Source organism: Carassius auratus, unplaced genomic scaffold (genome assembly GCF_003368295.1).
Source record: "Carassius auratus strain Wakin unplaced genomic scaffold, ASM336829v1 scaf_tig00002480, whole genome shotgun sequence".
Classification (NCBI taxonomy): Eukaryota; Metazoa; Chordata; class Actinopteri; order Cypriniformes; family Cyprinidae; genus Carassius; species Carassius auratus.
Genome location: NW_020523450.1, coordinates 611 through 21,387, shown reverse-complemented (window position 1 = coordinate 21,387; position 20,777 = coordinate 611). Strand labels below are relative to the sequence as shown.

The 20,777-nt window shown below is 38.2% G+C and overlaps 1 protein-coding gene across 1 annotated transcript in view; it reads left to right on the top strand.

Moving 5' to 3' along the window:
* Positions 1 to 19,554, top strand: part of LOC113069736 (nesprin-2-like) — a gene marked incomplete at its 3' end in the record, with an annotated part of 43,758 nt that extends 24,204 nt beyond the window's left edge. Inside the window, 36 exon segments of the mRNA XM_026242850.1 lie at positions 347 to 538; positions 976 to 1,131; positions 1,745 to 1,986; positions 2,426 to 4,466; positions 4,614 to 4,948; positions 5,320 to 5,464; positions 5,685 to 5,885; positions 5,994 to 6,253; positions 6,330 to 6,480; positions 6,568 to 6,711; positions 6,899 to 7,039; positions 7,448 to 7,630; positions 7,719 to 7,856; positions 7,941 to 8,126; positions 8,949 to 9,071; positions 9,153 to 9,335; positions 10,254 to 10,343; positions 10,525 to 10,614; positions 10,920 to 10,994; positions 11,106 to 11,582; positions 11,959 to 12,069; positions 12,448 to 12,651; positions 12,746 to 12,907; positions 13,084 to 13,209; positions 14,373 to 14,578; positions 14,679 to 14,802; positions 14,914 to 15,096; positions 15,217 to 15,348; positions 16,502 to 16,681; positions 16,772 to 16,927; positions 17,074 to 17,229; positions 18,209 to 18,235; positions 18,237 to 18,383; positions 18,993 to 19,068; positions 19,071 to 19,122; positions 19,351 to 19,554. Of these exon segments, the coding sequence (XP_026098635.1) occupies positions 347 to 538; positions 976 to 1,131; positions 1,745 to 1,986; positions 2,426 to 4,466; positions 4,614 to 4,948; positions 5,320 to 5,464; positions 5,685 to 5,885; positions 5,994 to 6,253; positions 6,330 to 6,480; positions 6,568 to 6,711; positions 6,899 to 7,039; positions 7,448 to 7,630; positions 7,719 to 7,856; positions 7,941 to 8,126; positions 8,949 to 9,071; positions 9,153 to 9,335; positions 10,254 to 10,343; positions 10,525 to 10,614; positions 10,920 to 10,994; positions 11,106 to 11,582; positions 11,959 to 12,069; positions 12,448 to 12,651; positions 12,746 to 12,907; positions 13,084 to 13,209; positions 14,373 to 14,578; positions 14,679 to 14,802; positions 14,914 to 15,096; positions 15,217 to 15,348; positions 16,502 to 16,681; positions 16,772 to 16,927; positions 17,074 to 17,229; positions 18,209 to 18,235; positions 18,237 to 18,383; positions 18,993 to 19,068; positions 19,071 to 19,122; positions 19,351 to 19,554 (7,799 nt within the window).
* Between the last annotated feature and the right edge of the window lie 1,223 nt (positions 19,555 to 20,777).

Sequence of the window (20,777 nt, the reverse complement as noted above, 5' to 3'; positions counted from 1 at the left end):
TAGCCTTTATCATGGTTATAGTGTCGCACTTACAAATTTGCTTTGATAACCGGTTACTCAGTATTGTTTCTGTGATCAAATACTTCATCATGCGTCGTTATACTTCATTTTGTTAGCATTACTTCCTATAGTACCGCCTCCTGAGTTCGTTTTAGGCCTGAAGGCACACCACGCCTTTTAGAGGGAAGACTCAATTCCCAACTGGGCAGCATTCCTTGTTCTTCCGTGATTTAACGAGTCAACAGCAGAGCTGTTTCTCTTTTAAATGAGCTCTGAAAGCAGGTGCAAGCAATGTTGTGGGGAAATTTCTTGAAATATGAACTCAGACACTTTTGCTTTATTGTAGTATGAAGAAATTGACAGATTCAATTCACATCCATCTGCCGGGAATAAAATGCCCCAAAACAGAGGATCAGTACCAGACGGTGAGGATAAAACGAGGCCTATGGAGCAGCCTACTGGGACACATGTGTGGGCCGTTTTACTGAACACCATCACTAATGTTCAGCCACTACTGGTGACCAGTCACAGTTCTGAGGTATGTTTCTGCATGTAAACACATTTTGATTTTATTCTGAATTGTTCCCAAAAACTCAAGCAGCTTTGGTAAACTATACATTTGCACTTTAGACAGAAAAAAAAGCTTCAGAAAAAAGTACAAAACCAAAAAGCTCAAACCAAGCTTAACCTTTTTCTCTCAAATATAACTTTTATCTGTTAATCAACTCATTTTAGTTCATTTTGACTTGAAGACCATATATTCCCTCAAGTCGTCTGGGAGGAAATTGCACAGGAAGGAGGAATTTCCTGTGATATGTGCTGCTTTTAACTGGACCATTTTATTCCTGTCCGTATTTTTTTTTGTGTGTGTGTGTGTTTCTTTCACTTTTGTTTTTATTTTTTATTAAAAAAAAAATTATACAGTTATTTAAAAACTATTTTTATAAAAATTTTAATACTTTAATTTTTTTGTAGGAATCTAGATCAAGGAAAGATTCCTTGTTTCAGAATTCATCGCTCTTCGAGTCTGAGAGCAGTCTGGCATGGGCTGTCCTGTGGGTGTTCAGATGTCGGTACCAACCGGCCAAACTCAGCATTGCACATATGACTCATCAGCTGGAAGAAGCTGAGGTACAGTACATTAACTCATTACACTTTCTCCAAAACCGCCGGCTGTGAACAGCTGCTGACAGTAAAAGATGCTAAACAAAAAGAGTACTAGTCATAAAGATCGAATATACCGTTTTCGATAAAAGCCGGAACAACCCCTCATTAGTTTCAGCAGATGTCTGATTACAAAACATATGACTTCAATTCAGTTCAAGTTTATTTGTATAGTGCTTTTCACGATATAAATCGTTGCAAAGCAGCTTTACAGAAAATTTTAGTTTCTATTTTAAAGTTCTACATTATATTTAGTAGACTATGTCAAGTTGATGTCCATATGGCAGAAATGTACAGTAAAATTCATGCACTTAATGATAATAATCATTAATAATCAAACCGACGGTGAGCACTATTAACTGCAATGATTCTTAGAGAAGTCATGCTGGTGAAACATTAGGTTTTACATAAACCTCTGGAGTTTATGCAGCTTGAGTGTCCCTTTAGCAGAAGGGACAAACCAATACTAAAACATTCTGAAATTTATATACAGTACATTCATGTATCGTGCACCCAAGTGAAGATAACTATAACGATTTAAATTGACAGTAAATGTTATGAAATTATCTGTGTGTCGTAGATCTGCCGGCAGTATGTCTTAGAGAAGGTGGCTAGACTGCCTCAAAGTGAATCTAGTGCAGGATGCTCTACAAAGCCTGAGCAGACCATAGAGGGCAGATGGAACACAGTACTGATGGAAACCTCAACTATGGTGGAGTACAAAAAGACACAGCTCCAGCAGGTCACACAGTACCACCAGCAAAAACAGGCTCTCGCGGATACTTTACACAACCTGAACAATGAGCTCAGCGCACTGACACAGTGAGCATCCTTGACTTCTTCTATGTGTGTGTCTCTGTGTGTGTGTGTGTTCAGGTAAACCCTACAAAATTCTTGTCCTTGTAGGGACAGTTTTTGGTCTCCATGAGGAAAACAGCTTATCAGTTATACTAAACGAAGGGTTTTTTTTTTCTACTGAAAGTTTGATGTGAGGTGTTGGTTTAGAGGTAGGGCAAGGGTATAGAAAATACAATTTATACAGTATAAAATCGTTACACCCATGGAATGTCCCCATTAAACACAGAAACTCAATGTGTGTGAGTGTGTCAATTAATCTTTACTATAGATGAGATGATTCTAAAATGTGTTTACCTTTATCTGTGCCTTAGTGTTCAAACTTTACTTGAAAATAAATCAATTTGTAATATAATTAATATTCTTCAAATGTTGAAAAGTAACCAAATTCTCACATTTTTTGAAGGGATTGCATTGAAAGCAGCACCTTGCAAGTGGAGAAGCTTAATGCATTCCTGAAGAACATGCAGAAGAAGAGAGGCGTACTAGAGGAGCTCCTACAAACATTCTCTCAGATTTCAGCCAATCTGGGTGAGACAGAGGGACCTGTGACCTGTATTGAACCTTTTAGGACTTTACAGGAGAGATGGCAAACTATGGAGCAGGTTGCTTTCAGCAAACTGTGGTGTGCTAACATCTGCACAGCAGAAGTAGCTGCACTCCTGCAAGAAGCCAGAGAGCTGCACCATGAACTGGAGCTTCTGGAGAAGTCAGTTTCTCCGCATCCATCTCAAGGACAGATGGAAAGCCAAAGCGCGCTACAAGAGACTGTGAAAACTGCAGACCTGGCAGTGTTAACGGAGCGCTACTTGTATCTTCTTGAGGTCTCTCAGGCTCTTTCCTCAAGTCCACTGGGAAAAAAAGAGCTCAGAGATGTGGAGGGCGCAATGCAGGGCTTGAATTCTCAGCTTGCTCTGACTCAGGAGAACATCAGCACTCAGACTTCAAATGGCAATGGTTCCTCACCGATCATGAGGATTATCAGGGACTATGTTACATGGGCTAAGCAAACAGAAAGCAAAGTCAGTAGCAGAATGAGGTTGTCTCTGTTTCCTGAAGAAGCAAGTCACCAGGTCAGTCACATGAAGAAACTGCAGTCTGAAACATCTCGTAAGAGGTTTCAGTTGGCCTCTGTTTTGAAAGAGCTCAGAGAAGAACTTACAGGACTCAATAAGGAGGATCCCATGTCACCCACCCTCGATGCCCTAGAGGATTTGTACGTTAAGCTTACAGAGAAGACTGAATGTGCTGTTGCAGAAATGAACAGAATGTTTCATATTAGAGAAAGACTGTGGAAACAGATCACTGACAGCAGTTCTTGGTTGACCTCAGTATTAGAAAAAGAGTCTGGTAAAACAGTGGCTTCTGAACCTAAAACTACTATCCCAGAATTGAGGGTTCAGCTTCAGGTGTGCACAGAGGCTTTGAAGGATGCTGAGAGACAAGCAAATAATCTGGAGACTCTGTTAGATGAAATGAAAGAAGTGAAACACGGCCTGAATGTACCCGAAAGCTTTCAACTCATCAATAGGCTAACAGCCTTACAAAAAGAGATATCTAGGGTTGTGAACCGTAAGTGGGCCTTGCACTGGGTGCTTGAAGAACTCATTCATGCTCAGGAATCTTCTGCTGAGGAACAGAACATCACTCTGAAGAGCTTGAGACAGATGAATGCTGATGTCACGAGGCAGAAGTATCCCGTAACAAGGGACTCACTCTTGGCTCTTGAACCTGTTAAGCACATGCTGATGGAGCTCCTCTGCAAAGTGCCTGAAATTTCCTACTGTCCAAATCCTCGGAGGAAAGAGATGCTCAATGCTGTACTAGACCTACAAAGAAGAATACATCTGCTGGAGCTGCAAGCCAAAGAGCATGAGGAGTACCTCATTTTAAGGCAGCACATGGAGAACTCCAGAGAGGCGGTGAAGAAGAGCTTGTTGCAGATTGAAGACTCAAGTGTAGGAGATGACGTAAGGCTCCGCTTTTGTCAGACTGTCCTGGTGGAGCTGCCTTTGGTGAGAATGACATGTCAAGAAGCCTCTGACCACCTTGAGGCCATTTCGAAAGATCTCTATCCATCCCAGCTGACAGCAGAAAGGCACAAAATCCATTTGGTCATTGAGCAGCTAGCCTCTTGGGAGCTCACAGTAAAAAAAGAGGCTAAAACCATTGAGTGCTGTCTGGTAGAGCGACTCGGCAGTCCGACGGACCTCAGTCCACTCACTGAGCTCTTCAACAGTGTCAGAAAGGAGCTGAAAGAAACCATCTGCTTGGAGCCAGATTATAAGACCATTGATACACAGCTACGAAAGCACTGGATGCTAATCCAGACCGTTGAGTCTGTTCTAAGAATATTGGAGCACTATAGGAATGAAGAAGATGTTGAAAGCTACCAGATGACCATCGATCTCGGCCAGAAAACTCTTAATGATTGCGGTATGCATACGGTAAGCTCCATGCATCCATGCATGTTAAACTGACATGCCACTAGAATGCTACTTTTTGAAACATTGTAGTTTACCCAGCTCTAGTTTTTAGAAAGCTATGAATGTTCTTTATCCGATATTTTTTACATTTTGAGTTTCGTTGTCCAGGACAAGCTGCTCCAAGCTCGGGAGGCACTGAAGCATTACCACTGGGCTGTTCAGGGTGCAGAGAGCTTCCTTCAGCGGATTGGATCCAGTCTCATGATCCCCTCTGATAGCTTCAAAGACTACAAAGAGGAGCATCGCTATGTTCAACAGATTTTCAGCACTCTGGTTACGGATTTCCAGGCTCGCTTGTCTGACGTTGGTGCTTCTGTTCCCCAGCAGACATGCCTCTCCATTCCTCTAACTGAGCAGCTTCATATCGAGGTTTTGAGTCACCTTCTAGTACAAGATGCCAAATTAGAAGCTCAGGCTCAGCTCAGACTTGAGGCCATACAGAGGTTCGTCATATAAAGCATGTTATAGATTGTTTTTTCTTTAAAAATTTAACAACCTTGAGCTATGATTCATATGATTGTTGTTGACATTTTTGTATCATATTGGAAAACCATTTTATAATTGTAAATAATGAGGACTTTTAAATTTTTGGATTATTGGGGAAAAATACTTCTACAAATAATTAAGCATTTTCTCAGAAAATGCTCTTTGAATGTCTGCCATATACGGTAGAGTACTTGGAAACATTTTCCTCAGAAAACAAGCTCTGAAACAATTAGACTGAATGGAATACATCTATTTGGTTAAATGAAATGTACTAGAGGCACTTTTATTTAGCTGTCTTTAACTTTACAATTTTTCTGCTCCAATTTAGGTCCATGAAAGATCAAATTGTGCACATGAGTCACCATGAAGAGCTGAATCAGCATCTCAAAAATGTTGATTCTCAAATCTCAAAATGTTTGAGTCAAAAACCAGCTGATTCTGAAACCTGCCAAGATCAACTGCTGGAAATAAAGGTTTGTGGTCATTTACCATTAACAGGATAAATGCATAGCAATAATGTTTATGGAGGTCTTAAGAGGATTTGGGAAAGCAGTGGAAACTTGCTTTTACTTCCCTTTTGACTTCTGAAAATCTTTTTTTTTTTTTTTTTAATGGTTCCTTGTTGCCAGTTTTAATCTCATAGCAATGTAACTATGCTAGATCAGTATGCACTGCAATTGTCTTCATCTGCAGGTGCTCCAGACAGAGCTGGAGAACCTCTCGAAAAAGCTGGAGGAATTGAGTGAAAGCTGCCCAGGACTTCGCTGCAAAGCACCCTTGGATCTAATGCTGGGACAACTGTGGAGGTCTTGGGCAGTGTTGCAATGCCGAGTGGAATCTCTCAAAGCCAGCATGTGTCACAAAGAAGCAGAGTGGAGAGACTTTGAGATACGCGTATGTAAAAATAGATTTTTTTTCAGCTCGTTTCAATTTTAATTTTCTCGTAAAATGATTAAACTGTGTGTTAACTCATTTCTTTACATGGTTGGGTTTGCTGTGCAGCTGAATAAATCAAAGGAAGGTCTTGAGAGACTGCAGAATGATCTCCCAGACTCGTCTACGGTGAAGGGATCCCTGGTGGATCTTCAGAGTGTTCTGAGCCTTACTGAGCGCCTTCAAGATGGGATTGAGCAGGAGCATCACACTTTGGCATCTCTACAACACCATGTGGCACGATTGCTTGGGGTCTCAAATTTGCAGCAGCTGAAAGTGTGTCCTCAAATCTGTCAGGACTTGCAGTCACTACAGGATCACTGCAGAAGGTTTGACTTGTACACACATGCACAAAAAGTTGCGAAAATTTTCAGAATCTACATTTACAGACATTTTCATGCTTAGTCTCAGAGATCAGAGCAATAACATCCGCCGGGAGGTGCTTGTTGAGATCCAGGAGTTGGGTCGTGTGCAGGAGGAGCTGAGTGCCATTCAGCAGAATGTTCTCTCTCTTTCGACAGCTTTACAGAGGGAGTCAGCTGCTCAACACTTACAGGTTGGTCCCTGTGTTTGACAGGCAGGCTATCTGTTTTTGCAGTCCTGGGTGTTGATATTGTGTTCACTGTGTTGTATTGCACCGCAGGAAGTCAAAGTGGAGTTGGTTTCACAGAATGCTCGACTGCAGGATGTCATGGACAGAGTGCAGAAGAAATGGAGCTGTGTACCCACAGAGATTCAAATCTTATGCAATGAGCTCAACGTCTCCATGCAGGAGGCCAAAGACAAAGTATTCGCTTGATTTAGTTTTATAATAAATACTTAATAATAAATGCCTTGAACCATGTAAAGGAACTTTTTTTTGTTTTGTCTTTTTAGGAAATATATACTTAATATGGCACCTATAGATTCAGTGTACTTCTGTTGTGTGTTAATTTGAATTAAAGCTAATAATAATTGTATCTTTTTTTTTTCAGTTGGTCATGGTCATCGAGAGAAGTGGTCCTCTCTGCAAAATGGGTGAGCAGGTTGGAGAGGTGACGGTGGGCTTGAATTGTGTGAAGGCCCTGCTGAAGCAAACAAGTCCTAATTTTTCTGAGGCTGAACGTACACAAAAGGTACTTCTTTCTTGCTTACCTTCACGTGAACATTATTGAAAATATCTTTCTATCAATTGCTTTGTTTTTCTTTTCTCTCCTTACTTAGTTTAGCATATTACTTAAACATTCTTTTAATGTATTCTTACTCTATAATTGTTCAAATATAATAATAAAACAAACTAATTATAGTGCCATTTTCATTGTGTGTGTGTGTGTGTGTGTGTATATATATATATATATATATATATATATATATTATTATATTATATATATATATATATATAAAGAGAGAGAGAGAGAGAGAGAATATTAAGGTTTCATGACATAGAACTGTTCTTTCAGCTCTCATATTTTTAGTTTGTGTCCAATGAAACTTGATATCAGCAGTAATTGATGTCTGATGTGCGTCTGTGCCCGTGTGTGCAGCGCATATGGGATGAGCTGGACCAGTGGCACACTCGGATAGCTGAGCTGGAGGCTGAGGTGCAGGATCTGGCTGAGCAGAAGCCTGAGAGGGCACACATTCTCATGGACAAGCTCATGGAGCCTCTGCAGCTCTACCAGACCACAGCCAAACAGGCCGAGCAAAGGACCGCCCTCATCAGCAAAGTCAGCCGATTTCACAATATAAGCCAACACACAATGCCACTGATAGCAAACTTTGACTGATTGCGTCTTTGTGTTTTGGTCCCTCCAGATCCCTGCCTGTCTGCAGGACTATGAGGGTTTGCTCAATAGTGCCAACTGCTGGTTGAGAGAGGCTCAGTCCTGGCTGGTCGCACCCAGAACCTACACCACTGCCAAATGCATCCACTCTCACGCCTATTCCCTCAAGGTCAGGTCAAATCCTCAATTTATAGACACTGTGCCTTATGCATAATGCAGTAACTTGTTAACAGCTCTTTTGCTGTGTCTGTAGATGATGCTGGATGAAGCGGAGGGATACAAGGCAGATCTGGAGGCCTTCCTGCCTGCTCTGCTGGAGATCACTCCAGTGTGTGACACCACCTCTCAACAACATCTCCTCCAACTGTGTGTACAAAACATCACACTCATGCAGCAAAGTGTTCAGGACCCTCTCTCCCACCTTCAGCACCTAGCAGCTGTAAGAAATACTGTTGAACACAGTGGTTTTATAGAAAATGTGTTAACATAAATATTAAGACATTTAAATTAAAATAGTAGCGCATAGCCTTTAAGTATTTCTCAGTTAGGATTTTTTGTGAAAATATGAATTAATAATGAATTAATGTAATAAATATAATGATGCCTGACTTTATCTAGTTTTTGAAAAATATCTGGTATTTTAACAAATATTTTAGTTTTTTTTTTTTTCTGTGCAATACTGTTCAAAATGTGGGGGCTGAGTTTTTATATTTTGTATATTTTTGAAAGAAGGCTGCATTTATTTGATCGAATATATAGAAAAAACAGTATTCTTGTGAAATTGAATTGGATTACATTATATATTATTTTCGTAAAATAATAAAATATTTTAATGCCTAATTACCTCTTGTGATGTAAAGCTGAATTTTTAGCAGTCATTACTCCAGACTTCAGTGTCACATGTTCCTTCTGAAATTATTTCTAATATGCTGATTTCATGATCAAGAAATAAACTTATTATCAGTTTTGAAAACAGCTCCCTCCCCCCACAAAAAGATTCTTACTGCAACTTTTGATTTGTATCTTACTTTTACATTAATACATCACAAATATTGGCAATTTGGGATACCAGAAAAATGGGTGTCATACCACACACACAAAAAATATCAGACCTTTATCATCCCTAACAGTGTAAACTTAATTTGTAGGGTTTTATGAGATTCCATTACTGGAGTTACTTATTAGTTTATGAGACTGGGATGAAATATCTTAATTATGTCCCCTATATTTGAATTGGAATTCAATTATAACTTTTGTTTAGGAGATGGATGCCATTGAAGCAGAGGTAAAGGATATGGAGAAAAATATAACTAAGATTAGAAGAATCCTTTCAGCCACTGACACAGAGAACATTTCTCCTGAGGAACATCTCGAGAACATACAGGTACAGTACATCATGTCTCACTAATCCTCTGTTTGTACTGTAAACATTTACAGCCCCTCTCTCTCTTATTCTCTGTAACAGGTCATTCTGGATAATGTCCAGTCCATGAAGAGGACCATTGATGAGATTGAGAGCTGCAGGCCTGACCTAGGGCTTCCTGCCGGAGCAGAGCAGACTCTCACAGCTTTCCATCGGGCTCAAGAGCTCCTGCAGCCCATCCAGGAGCTACAGCAGCTCAGTGTGGAGCAGAGCACAGCGCTGAGGGTCTGTCGCTCTAATAGTGTGTTTGTGTTTATCAAGAGTCAATGGTTTGTTTCATATTTACTGAGCTGGAGTGTGTTTTTACTTTAGTTCTTGACAAGAAGATTTCAGTAGTTGTTTCTCAAACAGCTTTAAAATGTTCAACTTTTTCCAACTTAAATATTTGCAGATGAAGGTGCAGAGAGAAATATTTGTAGAAATGACATTTGTTGAGATGAAAAACTTTTTTTAACTGAATTTATTTAATTACATATTTTCTAAGAAGATCTCATGTGATTTCACATTGCATGGCAATGCTTGAAATGGCAATATTAGATGATAGATAGCTTTTCCATGAATTATAGTTGTCATAATACAAGACAGCTATCGAGTTTAACAGTGCAGTCATCTCCTTAATTAACAAACAAATATCAAGCTTTGAATCAATCTCGGTAAGTATAATGTCTTCAGCTGTTCTAACATGCATTTACAACATTTCCAGCGTCAAATAAAGAGATTTGTAATGCAATGTTCAAATTAGTTTTGGTCTAGTTAAAAAAATATTAATTTCATGAAAGTGCAGTAAACTTGTAGCTTTTTTAGTGACCGTGAACATTGTGTGACCTCTCCTCTTCGCTTTCATGTCTGTGAGAATGAGAGGAGGAGAAAATCCCTGCATTTGAAGCCAACTCACAAAAGGGATGTGTGGGAACCTTGACTTTTCTGATTGTGCTTAAAAAATAAAGTGCTTTAAAACTTCAATGTGGTGCGGCAGTAAATCATTACAGGCACAGCTTTATTGGCGAAGGCAGTAGTATCTAGTTAAGACACTCTCTTGGCTTTTCTCATGGTCTCTATCGTGTGACCTTGTAACAGTGACTTTGGTTTGCCTGAGTTTTACAACTTGATGAAACTAAGTATTTTGCTGATTTTTCTTTTCAGGCCTCTATTGAACAACCAACTGAAATGATTCTCCCTGCAGACCAAACCACAGAATTCACAATATCAGATCTTTCCACTGGAGATATGAGGGTAAGTCCATTAACTCCATCAAAAATATTCCTCAAAATCATTGTCTACTCTTAACTCAGAAGACATCTAAGATTAGGATGAGTACGTTATTGGACTAAATAAGAGTATATCAGCTCATTAGATGTGTCACTATAAAAACCTGCAGTTAAGAATAATATGTCGTTGCATAACCCTGGTGAAGCAGGTCTCCATGGAAGGCCCTTACACTGAGGAGGAAGATGAAGACAATCAGTCTTCATCTTCAGGAACTCTCACATGCAGTCTTCCAGAGGTAAACCCCCCAAAACCTCCAATTTATCTCCCAGGCTTTGCCAAACCCTGAAAAGGGAACATTTCTGAATTGTTGTCTGAATTCTGGACCCCTTTGCTATGGCTGTTAATTTGCATGCGTTTCATTGTTTTTTTTCTGAGGACAAAGGCAGCACTCAATGCAGAATGCCGAATATAACTCCATTTCTTCTTTCAGTAACAGCTGCTTTCTTCATTTTTCTTTAGGGATTCTATTCTTCTTATACACTGGACAATCATCTCTAATCATTTCATCATTTCTAATCATTTTTCCTTTTTCTTTACCAGGACCCAGATGAGACAATAGCGGAGGAAGATATGAAGTCAGACACTGCCTCTGCTGTAAGAGATTGTGACACTAAGGTAAAGACAGAGTTATTTGACTTTACGTCAAGTTGTGGTTACCAAGCACTGTAGGAAATTTGAATATTAATACATAGTTGTTAATGACTTACTGCTTGCTTTTGTCTTTAGGAATCATCTCCTGAAGAAGATGATTTTCCTGCAGTAATTCAAGACGCTGACACAGGAAGTTTACTGGAGCCTTCGGACTTCTCTGAAATGCCTGGCATAGTCAGCGGCAGACCAGTTACTGAAGAGACAAGCTCCCCACCTGCACTAACATCCCAGCATTTGAAAGAATTCAGCTGTCTGAAGCCTGACAGTGCAAATTTAGATGAGGAAAAGCAAAATGAGTGCACCAAAACCAAGTCAACTGAAGCAGTTCCAGCAAAGCTAGAAATATCCTCAGACACCACCCTGTTAAAAGCAAGCGATTCCAATGAATTGACTGAAGCGTTTGAATCTGAAGATCAGCATGAAGGATCTGTGAACACTAAAACGGGTACAAGTGGTCAAGTGAAAACAAGGAGCCCAAAGCCATGTGACACAGAGGCAATAAATGTTTCTGATGGTGATCTGTCACAGTCTGAAGCAGGAGCTGAAGATCAGGTGAGTTTAGTCGAGCTTCTCGCCTCATGTCAGGACGTCAGTTCTTTAGAGGTCAGTTTCAGCCCTGGAAACATGCTTACTGAAACCAGAAAACTAATATTATAGATATTACAAATATCTATACTGTCACTTTTGAGCAATAAAATGCATGCTTTCTGAATAAAAGCATTCATTTCCATAAAAAATCCTAATGTCCTCAAGCTTTTGAATGGTAGTATAGTTATAATAACTAAGAAGGGACAAGATGTAAAGCAGTTTGGGCAGAATTTACTAAAAATACAAGGTTATATTCATATCTAAAAAAAATTAGAGAAGCAGCTTGCATAATGCATTTCACAGAGGCTGATTCTGCTTTTCTGCATCTTTTTATTTCCAGCCTACAAAGATGAGACGGCATGTGTTAGAGATTCCGGTGTCTGTGTTGAATGTCAGTGAATCTCAGATGGAAGACTCAACTAAACTCCTCAAGGACCTTTCAAGCATCAAGGTATTACCAATACACTTGCAAAGTCTACAGAATATAACCAAACTTTTAGGGGGAAATCCTAACCCCTCCTCCATATGTAAATGACATGAGTAACATCCTAAATGGAGTTAATCCACAACATGAGTTTTTAAGAATTATTTATTATTTTCAAAATAAATGAATAAAAATTGTTTTTAGCTTCTCTGGGTACCTTTTGTCACTATAATAAGCGACCATGCAACAACATTTTACTTTTATTTATTTATTTTTTTAATTATGTTTTAAAACTTTCCAAAGTGTATAAATATTTCTGCTAAAAAGGTAGACAGCAACAATTGCTAAGGTAGAACTGGTCAGTAACTTCAAGTTCTGATTTAATGTGAGTGTTTGCTCTGTAAGAGTCTTCTAGGCGGCTCATGGACTTTGGCACTTGAGCGGCGGAAGTCAATGGGACAGAATAATGTTGAGCTCCAGAGATGTTCTATAGCTCTTCTGAAGGGTCTGTGGGGTCTCCTGCAGCTGGGCTCTGAGCGGCTGCAGCGCAGTCAGAATGCACAGCCACAAACCTGCAGTCAACTGCATAATCTGCTCACAGAACACAAGGTACACAGCTGAACAATTTATTATTATTAAAATATTAAAATATATTTTGTCTGCTTAAAACACTCTTATAATGTTTGGAATTGACTGTTAACAGAAATACTTCCAAGATTTGGGTCAGGGCCTTGTAATGGTCAAGCTGCTATACCATAAGCTGCCAGAGGGGGCACTGCAGGGCCAAGCAGAGGTGGAGCAGTTCATATCAGATCTACAGGAACAAGCACAAACTCATGGTGTCCATATGCAGCACAGATTAGAGGTATAATGAAATGAACTTATTCAGATGAACTTATACAATGCATAAGAATTTCTCAATATCTGTCTGAATCTAATTTAGACCAAAACCAAGATTTTATAGGCATAAATGGCTGTATTAAATGTATTAAGAGAAATGAGCAACAGAAGCTCTCTCATCGCTCTGTATGTATGTTGTAGGAGTGGTCTCGGTACGAGGAGGTCACTGAGAGACTGCGTGAGCAGTTGGATGAGATCGAGACAAACATGTCCAGTCTGGGTTCAGAGACAGAGGGAGACTTGCAGTGTCAGCTGCAGTCCTATGAGGTTTGTTTCCCACATCCCTGGGAACGCTAATGGCTGCCTTTCTTTGACTTCCTTTGATAGTCCATCCTTTGATAGCTTAAGCTGTGTTTTACATCCTGTGACTTTGCATGGGAATGACAGAAAGGAATTCCTTGTCTTGTTTCACAGTTTAAGTATCTAAAGATGACGTCAAATTGAGCAATATTTCATAAGGGGTGTATATTTTAGTGAAAAGAAGACAATTGCAGATTAGGAAACTTCCTTCTTTCAGTACACTGTCCCAGGTTGCGTTGTAAGGAATTAGAAAAAAAATTACTTAACCTAATTTCTTGTCCGAATTATTAAATCAAACACCTGTAGAGGTTTTTGTTCTGAGAACATTATTACCTTAGCGTTAGAGGACTCGTGTTGATTTTAGTTATTTGGTTGGAAACCAACTAAATAGCAAAGGTAATAAGTGTCTGAGACATGTAGGAGTGTGAGGGGGGCAGAAGGTCTTCTCTTTTCTTTTGTTGTATGTTGCATGAGAATCTTTTTTGGTCCAGCACATGATGTTCCTGATTAAATTACTCAGAGCGATAGTTGCCATATCTGTGGAACTTCATGTTCTGCAGCCTGCATTGGCCGCTCTTTTATTATTATTTTTCCCCTTCACTATTACGAAAGCTAATTTCTCCGCTACACTGACTTGCACAGAACAGTCAGTAGCCTACAGTTGGGTGCGTTCATATTATTTTTCTCTTTATGTCTACCAAAGTTCATTACTCAGGCGAATTGATATAGGAGGAACAGCAAACTACCCTTTTTGTGTCTGTAATAGATGTACATCAAACTCACTCCCATCCTCACAAGCCACTCCATCTGAGCAAGCAGTTGAATCTGAGAGAGATGAGGAGGTGGGCTGATGAGAGGAGTTAAAAGTTTGCTGTTTCTGACTGCAGTACTTCAGCTGACCACATTCATACACTTATCTGTGAACCACTTAACCACAAGTCTTGAACAACTGAGCCAATAATAACATTCATATATAACATATTGCAATGTGATTCATATATTATGTTACGTTACGTTATGTTACGTTACGTTACATTATATTATATTATATGGCATTTTAAATGCTTGAAAAAAGTGTTAAAATTGAACTCACGATTTTTTTTTTCTTTTCCACTTTCTCTCATTGTCAGAGATTGCACAAGATCCTGGAAGACACGAGGTCTCGGGTGTGGGAGGTCCAAGACCGAGCCAGGATCCTACAGAAAAAGGGTTGTTACCCTGAGCGGCCTGGCCAGACTGTCCCAAAATCACAACTGTTGTTACGCTGGATGGAGCTTCGTAATCAAATACAGCAGAAGATACAGTCTACACAGAAGATCAGAAAGATTTATGACAGGTGTGAGAAAAAACAGCAACCAAAGGATCATTGTTAATGCAATTTTGTTGGAGGTAAGGTATGAAGAAATAAATGTGCTCTTGTGTGTTTGGATGTGTAGGTTCCAGCGTGACTCAACAGAATTAGAAGAATGGATGCGTCATGCTCAAGAACAGCTTCAGAAGTGGAACAGTTTCTCTGATTCTGGTCACTTAGACTCCAGAACAGTCTGTACCCAGCTCATGGTGATTATGATTAGATTAATATTTTATTTTTATTTTATTGTAACATGACCATACAGTATGTGTCAGACCTAAAATGTTGAAATGGGAATGTGGTATGGCTTTGTGTTGCAGGAGTTTTTCAAGGAGCTGGAGGTCCGTTCAGCACAGAAAGCTTCTGCAGAACGTTCAGGTGCACAGATACTGCAGCTGACTGACAGTGAAGCTCCAGGTCTGCGCAGACGACTGTCTCAACTTGAGCAGGAATGGATGAATTTGAGTAACGTCCTGCCCGCTCTTCACCAGACGCAGCAACAAGTATGACTAATGTTTCTTTCTGTTTTTCTCTCTCCCTCTGTCTTCTCCCTCATCCATCTGAAGAAAAGCTCTAGTAAACAAATGTTGTTTAAATCAAGCATCCTCTTGCCCTCCTTCTAGCTGTTGACAAACCAGTCTCACAGTCAGATCTTGGACAGCTTGACCTCCTGGCTTGAAAATGTAGAGGGACGACTGAAAGATGAAAGCTCTCTGAGCTCCTCTGAGCTGTCTAGACATCTACAGGCTTTGAAGGTAGTACACCTGCTGTACACTTAATTCTTTTAAATTAAATGTGTTTTGTTCGCCGTTTTGTTCTTATGTTCACCAAGGCTGCATTTATTTAATCAAAAATACATAAAAAATCATAATATATTACTACTATATTATATAATTCTATATTACTATTAATAATTAAAAATAACTGTTTTCAATTTAAAATATATTTAAAATGCACTTTATTCCTGTGAAGGCAGAGGTGAATTTTCAGCATCATTACTCCAGACTTTAGTGTCACATGATCCTAATATGTGAACCTGGACCACAGATGTCGCACAGGTGTACAGTATTTGTAGCAATAGCCAAAAATACATTGTATGGGTCAAAATGACACATTTTTCTTTTATTCCAAAAAGCATCAGGATATTACCGTATTTCCGCACTATAAGGCGCACCAGATTATAAGGCGCACCTTCAATGAATGGCCTATTTTAGAACTGTTTTCATATATATGGCGCACTGGATTATAAGGTGCATAGAATAAAAGATACTGCAGTCAAACGTTTGACTGGGTTTGAGTTATGCATCCACTAGATGAAGCTGTGCTAAAGGGAATGTCAACATTTTGACAGATCCATATATAAGGCGATCCGGATTATAAGGCGCACTGTAGTTTTTTTTAGAAAATTAAAGGCTTTTAAGTGTGCCTTATAGTGCGGAAAATACGTAGTAAAGATCAAGTTCCATGAAGATATTTTGTACATTTTCGATATCAATTTAATATATCAAATGTATAAATAAAAAATGTAAAATGTAATTTTTGATTAGTAAAATGCATTGCTAAAAACTTTATTTGGACAACTTTAAAGGTGATTTTCTCAGTGTTTTGGTTTTGTTGCATGATGATAAAAAACATGCTGATTTTGGAGTGCAAGAATCATTTCTTATTGTTATCAGTGCTGAAAACATTGTATTGCCTATTATTTTTGTGTAAACTTTGATTCGTTTTTATGGATTCTTTGATTAATGGGAAGTTCAAAAGAATCTTTTGTAACATTAGAAATGTCTTTACTTTCACTTTTGACCAATTGAATGTGTCTATGCTGAATGAAAGTATTAATCTCTTAAAAAAAAAAAAATCTTAGAAAACATTAACGTCATATTCCACACTTGTATTTTTATATATTAGGATCTTAAGGCTGAAATAACCAGTCATCAGCCGTACTTTGACCTTCTGAACTATCAGTCTGTGGAGGGGGCGGGATCAGTGAATGGACCCACCAATCGTAATGAGCGCATCCTGTTTGCTGAGCAGCTGGGAGCTCTCAATAAGAGTTGGCTTATTCTAAAGGCCAAAATTGACAGCAAGGTGAGTGCAGAAGTACAGCATAGTTACAGTAACCTGTATAACCTGCCAAAGCCATTGTATTTGAAATGTGACGAGTTCTTCTGTCTCTAGATACATGATGTTGAGGACCAGTGGCAGGCCTGCACCGACAGAGAAAAGCGTTTGCGCTGTATGCACAGCTGGATCTCTCAACGTATTGAATGGGTGAAAAACAGCTGGCAACCAGAGTGCTGCTCGCAGATTGAGCAAACATTAAAGGAGTGTGAAGTGAGTCTCATGTCTCACAACTAGCTTGAAGATTTTATATTGCAGCTGTTATTTGTGGCTGCGAGAGTGAGTCAAAGGAGTGCTTTTGAAAAGGCTACCAGAAATATATACTGATGCCAGAAAACTTGGACATTGCTTTTTTGCAGGAGACAGAGAACAGGCTACAGGTGAAGTCCTCTGAGCTGAAGGCTTTGGGAGCTCTTCACCTGTTCGGGCAACAGGATGGTGAACATCCCGGAGATCAAGCGTTCTCCAAGCAGGTGAATTCAGCCATCCAGGACTGCCAAGCTTTGAGTCAACAGGTAAGTTCTTAAACCCTGTGCCATCAGTAAGTTAGTGCACATTTACCACATTTAAAATTTGGGCTAAGTAAGATTTTCTTTTAAAGAAAATAATGCTTTCATTCAGCAAGGATGAATAAATTGATCAATGTGTCATAATTTCCGCAACAGTATTAAGAGGCAGATTTGTTACAACATTAATAATTAATGAAACTTGAGCATAATAATGATTTCTAAAGGATCATGTTGACACTTAAGACTGGACTTCCATCACAGGGATAAATTACATGTTAAAATATATTTAAAAAATATATTTTTTGATCAGCCTAAAGCCTGGCTCACACTACAGGATTTTTAGCCCGATTAAGCCCCCGATTTCGGAATCGGAACAACCCTAAATGTTTTAACGTAGTGAACATACTGCAGCGTTAAAAGCAATATAAAAACAGTGCTTGTGTAAGTGGTCATGATATGTATTTATTTTTTCTATTAAAGGGGTTATCTGATGCCCATTTCCACAAGTTGAAAAGTTTATAACATTTTCTCAATCGTAGTGTAAAAAAAAAACCTTGAATGGCTTGATATGAGAAAGAGGAAATTATTTAACAAGATAAAAAAAACATGGGTGGATCTTTATATATTTATTGGATATTTATAGAGTGGTTGTTTACACGCACTGCCAACACGTATTTCAGTTTAAACAACTTGTAAAAGTGCATGTCGCATCCAAAGACCCCTTTAATATTGATTATATTAATAATTAGTAATATTCCATCAAAACATATTATCAGAATTATATATATTTTACAATATTTTATCAACAACACCGATCAATTGATGTTACATCTCTTAGATTTTGGGTATTTTGGTTCAGTGGATGCGGAGATATAACATTAGAAAGTGTGTCAGATGTTTCAGTCAGAGTTCATTTATCATTTTTGATAAAGTGAAGAAATGTTATTCCTAGCAGTGTCTTTTTTTTTTTTTTTTTTTTTTTTAGATAAATGCTCTCAAGTCAGATTTACAGCCCAATCAAAGATGAATGGGCTCACTTTGAATCTAAAATGAGTGCAGCAGAACTGCAAACAACCGGGGGGTGGTCTTACAAGCTGGAGCTCTGCAGAGTTTCTGTGTTCTCATCTGAGCAGAGCCGGACTCATGTGGAGCACCTGCAAGTGAGTAAACAAAAAAATCGAAAACGAAAAAATTTATTAAATTATTCCACTGGAAAAAAAGATTGGAAATGTTGAACTTTTTTATTTTAAGGTTGTTAATGGTCTTTTGATTTTTGATTTTGATTTTTTTTTTAAATATATTTAAAGAAGAAAATTTTTCTTATTTTGCAAAAATCGAATTGAATTGAATCGAACAAGAATTCCACTTAATTTTTAATTTTCGTTCAGGGGGTCGAAAATAAATAAACAGCTTTGAATATCAATATTCATTTCCATGCAGCAGAATAATAGTCCTCCTGCAACTGCATTTGTAGGGATTCTTAACCCGTTTTATTTGCAACTACATTTAATCTTTTTCTCATCAAACAACCCAGACTAATGAATGGCTCGACACAACCCATACCTTGGCCGTAATAAACAAAAAAGGAGCCGTTTTCTAATTTTGTACTTTCAGTATTAAATAAAAAATCAAAATGACAAAAAAAAAATAACACTAAATATTAAAATTATAAACTGTTTAAATGTTTAAACACCTATTGTATTCTCCCAACACGAGAATGCCATTACTGTTGGTGATTATTGGGTATTATAGTATATGCTTCTTAACAGGAGCTTGAAAGGGAGCTGAACCAATCAGAAACCTGGACCCAGTTAACTGAGGTGTTCTCTAACTTGAAAGACAAACTCAGCCTTATGCATCTAAACTTTTGTCTGATCGTCTCGAGAAGGAGAGAACTCGGTAAGTCAATTTTACTTTTCACATCCTTCACCTACTTTAACTCTTTATAAATTAGCTAATGAATCTATTTAGTTGAGTAAATAATTTATTAAAGATGAATAATGCAAACAAACTGATTCACTAAAAATGAATCAGAATCAGACTTGCTATGCGAACAGGAACATGTTTGATGTTTAAGCTTTTGTTGTGTGGACCTGTGTGGGCGGTATCAATGCTGTTTCTTTTCAGACATCAAGCAGTGATTGGAGATGTGCATGCAGATTTACTGAAAGCCCAGAATGCATTGCGGTTTTGGCTGGAATACGAGCGCCTCACAGGAGAGTGCTGTGTTCATCTAAATCAACACTGGGAGAGGCTTGGAGAGCTTATGAGTTCTTCAGACAGAGAAGAAAACACTTTAGAGCTGCTCAACAGCAGGATGCAGGCATCAATGTGAGTAATTATTAGTATCTAGGCCCCTTTAACACCCAGCATTAGAATGTGTTTCCTATCCAGATAGTATCTGTGTATTCTATAGCTGGAGTGAATTTACTTATTCATTCCATCCACATCTCCAGTGTTATCAGACAGAGGTTTGATCACACTTACCCTAGAAATGTAAAATGGCAATTGCATGTTACTTGAAATATTGTTAATTAAATGAGATGCTAATTTTAGATTTAACTCTAATGTGATTATTGGCCTTAAGTACCTAAAAATGACTGAAAATGCATGCTGATGCCAGAGCTGAGCTCAATCAGTCCACATACAATAGATCAGAAGTACAGAACACTATCAAGTACATAAGTAAAAGGTTAGTGGTCAACAAAAGGGATTACAACAACAACCCTTAAGCATACTAAACAGTTCACAGTGATAATGATTAACAGAAATATTTTTATGTTAAACTGGTTGTTTGTTAATATAAGGTGCTGGCTTTGCATTTTCTTTACAAATTACAAAAAAATTATACTGAGTAACAATGCACAGTGAAAAACCAGACCTAAATAGCAGCCCGTTTCAGCATGTACTTGTTAAGTGCTAAAGTGTTCTAGTCCTACAGATGGGTCTGCAGTACTTCAGTCCAGTTGTGCTTTTGAAAAGAAGGAACATTGAGATCTGAGCTGGAGCTTTTCTCTGTGTGCTAAAAATACCAAATCAGACCTGTGCTAACTCTTACCAAAAATGTTCAACACAAAAGAACATAGAATCATAAATACGTTCTTATTCAATTTGTTTAAATTGGCATTTTTTGTCTTAAAATACATACACACAGTTCCGTAACCAAGATGCTTATAATTGTTGTTTAAACTTAACACAAACAAATATTATTATACATAACGGATTTTAATAATCAATAGATATTTCATGACAATTTTTATTTTATGTCTGAATATTGTCTATAAAATATATTTTGGAATAATTGTCTTATAAATGAAAAAGCAAAAGTTATTTTATTTAATTACTGTTTTTATTATTTAATTATATTTTTTAGATGCTGTCATATTTACCACTGGTAAAGCTGAATTTTAGCCATTAACTTGTGTCACATGATCCTTCAGAAATCATTCTGATATGCTGATTTGCTGCTCAAAACAATTCTTAGTATTATCAGTATTTCAAATTATTATACTGTGAATATCTTCCAGATTTTTTATGAAAAGAACAGCATAATT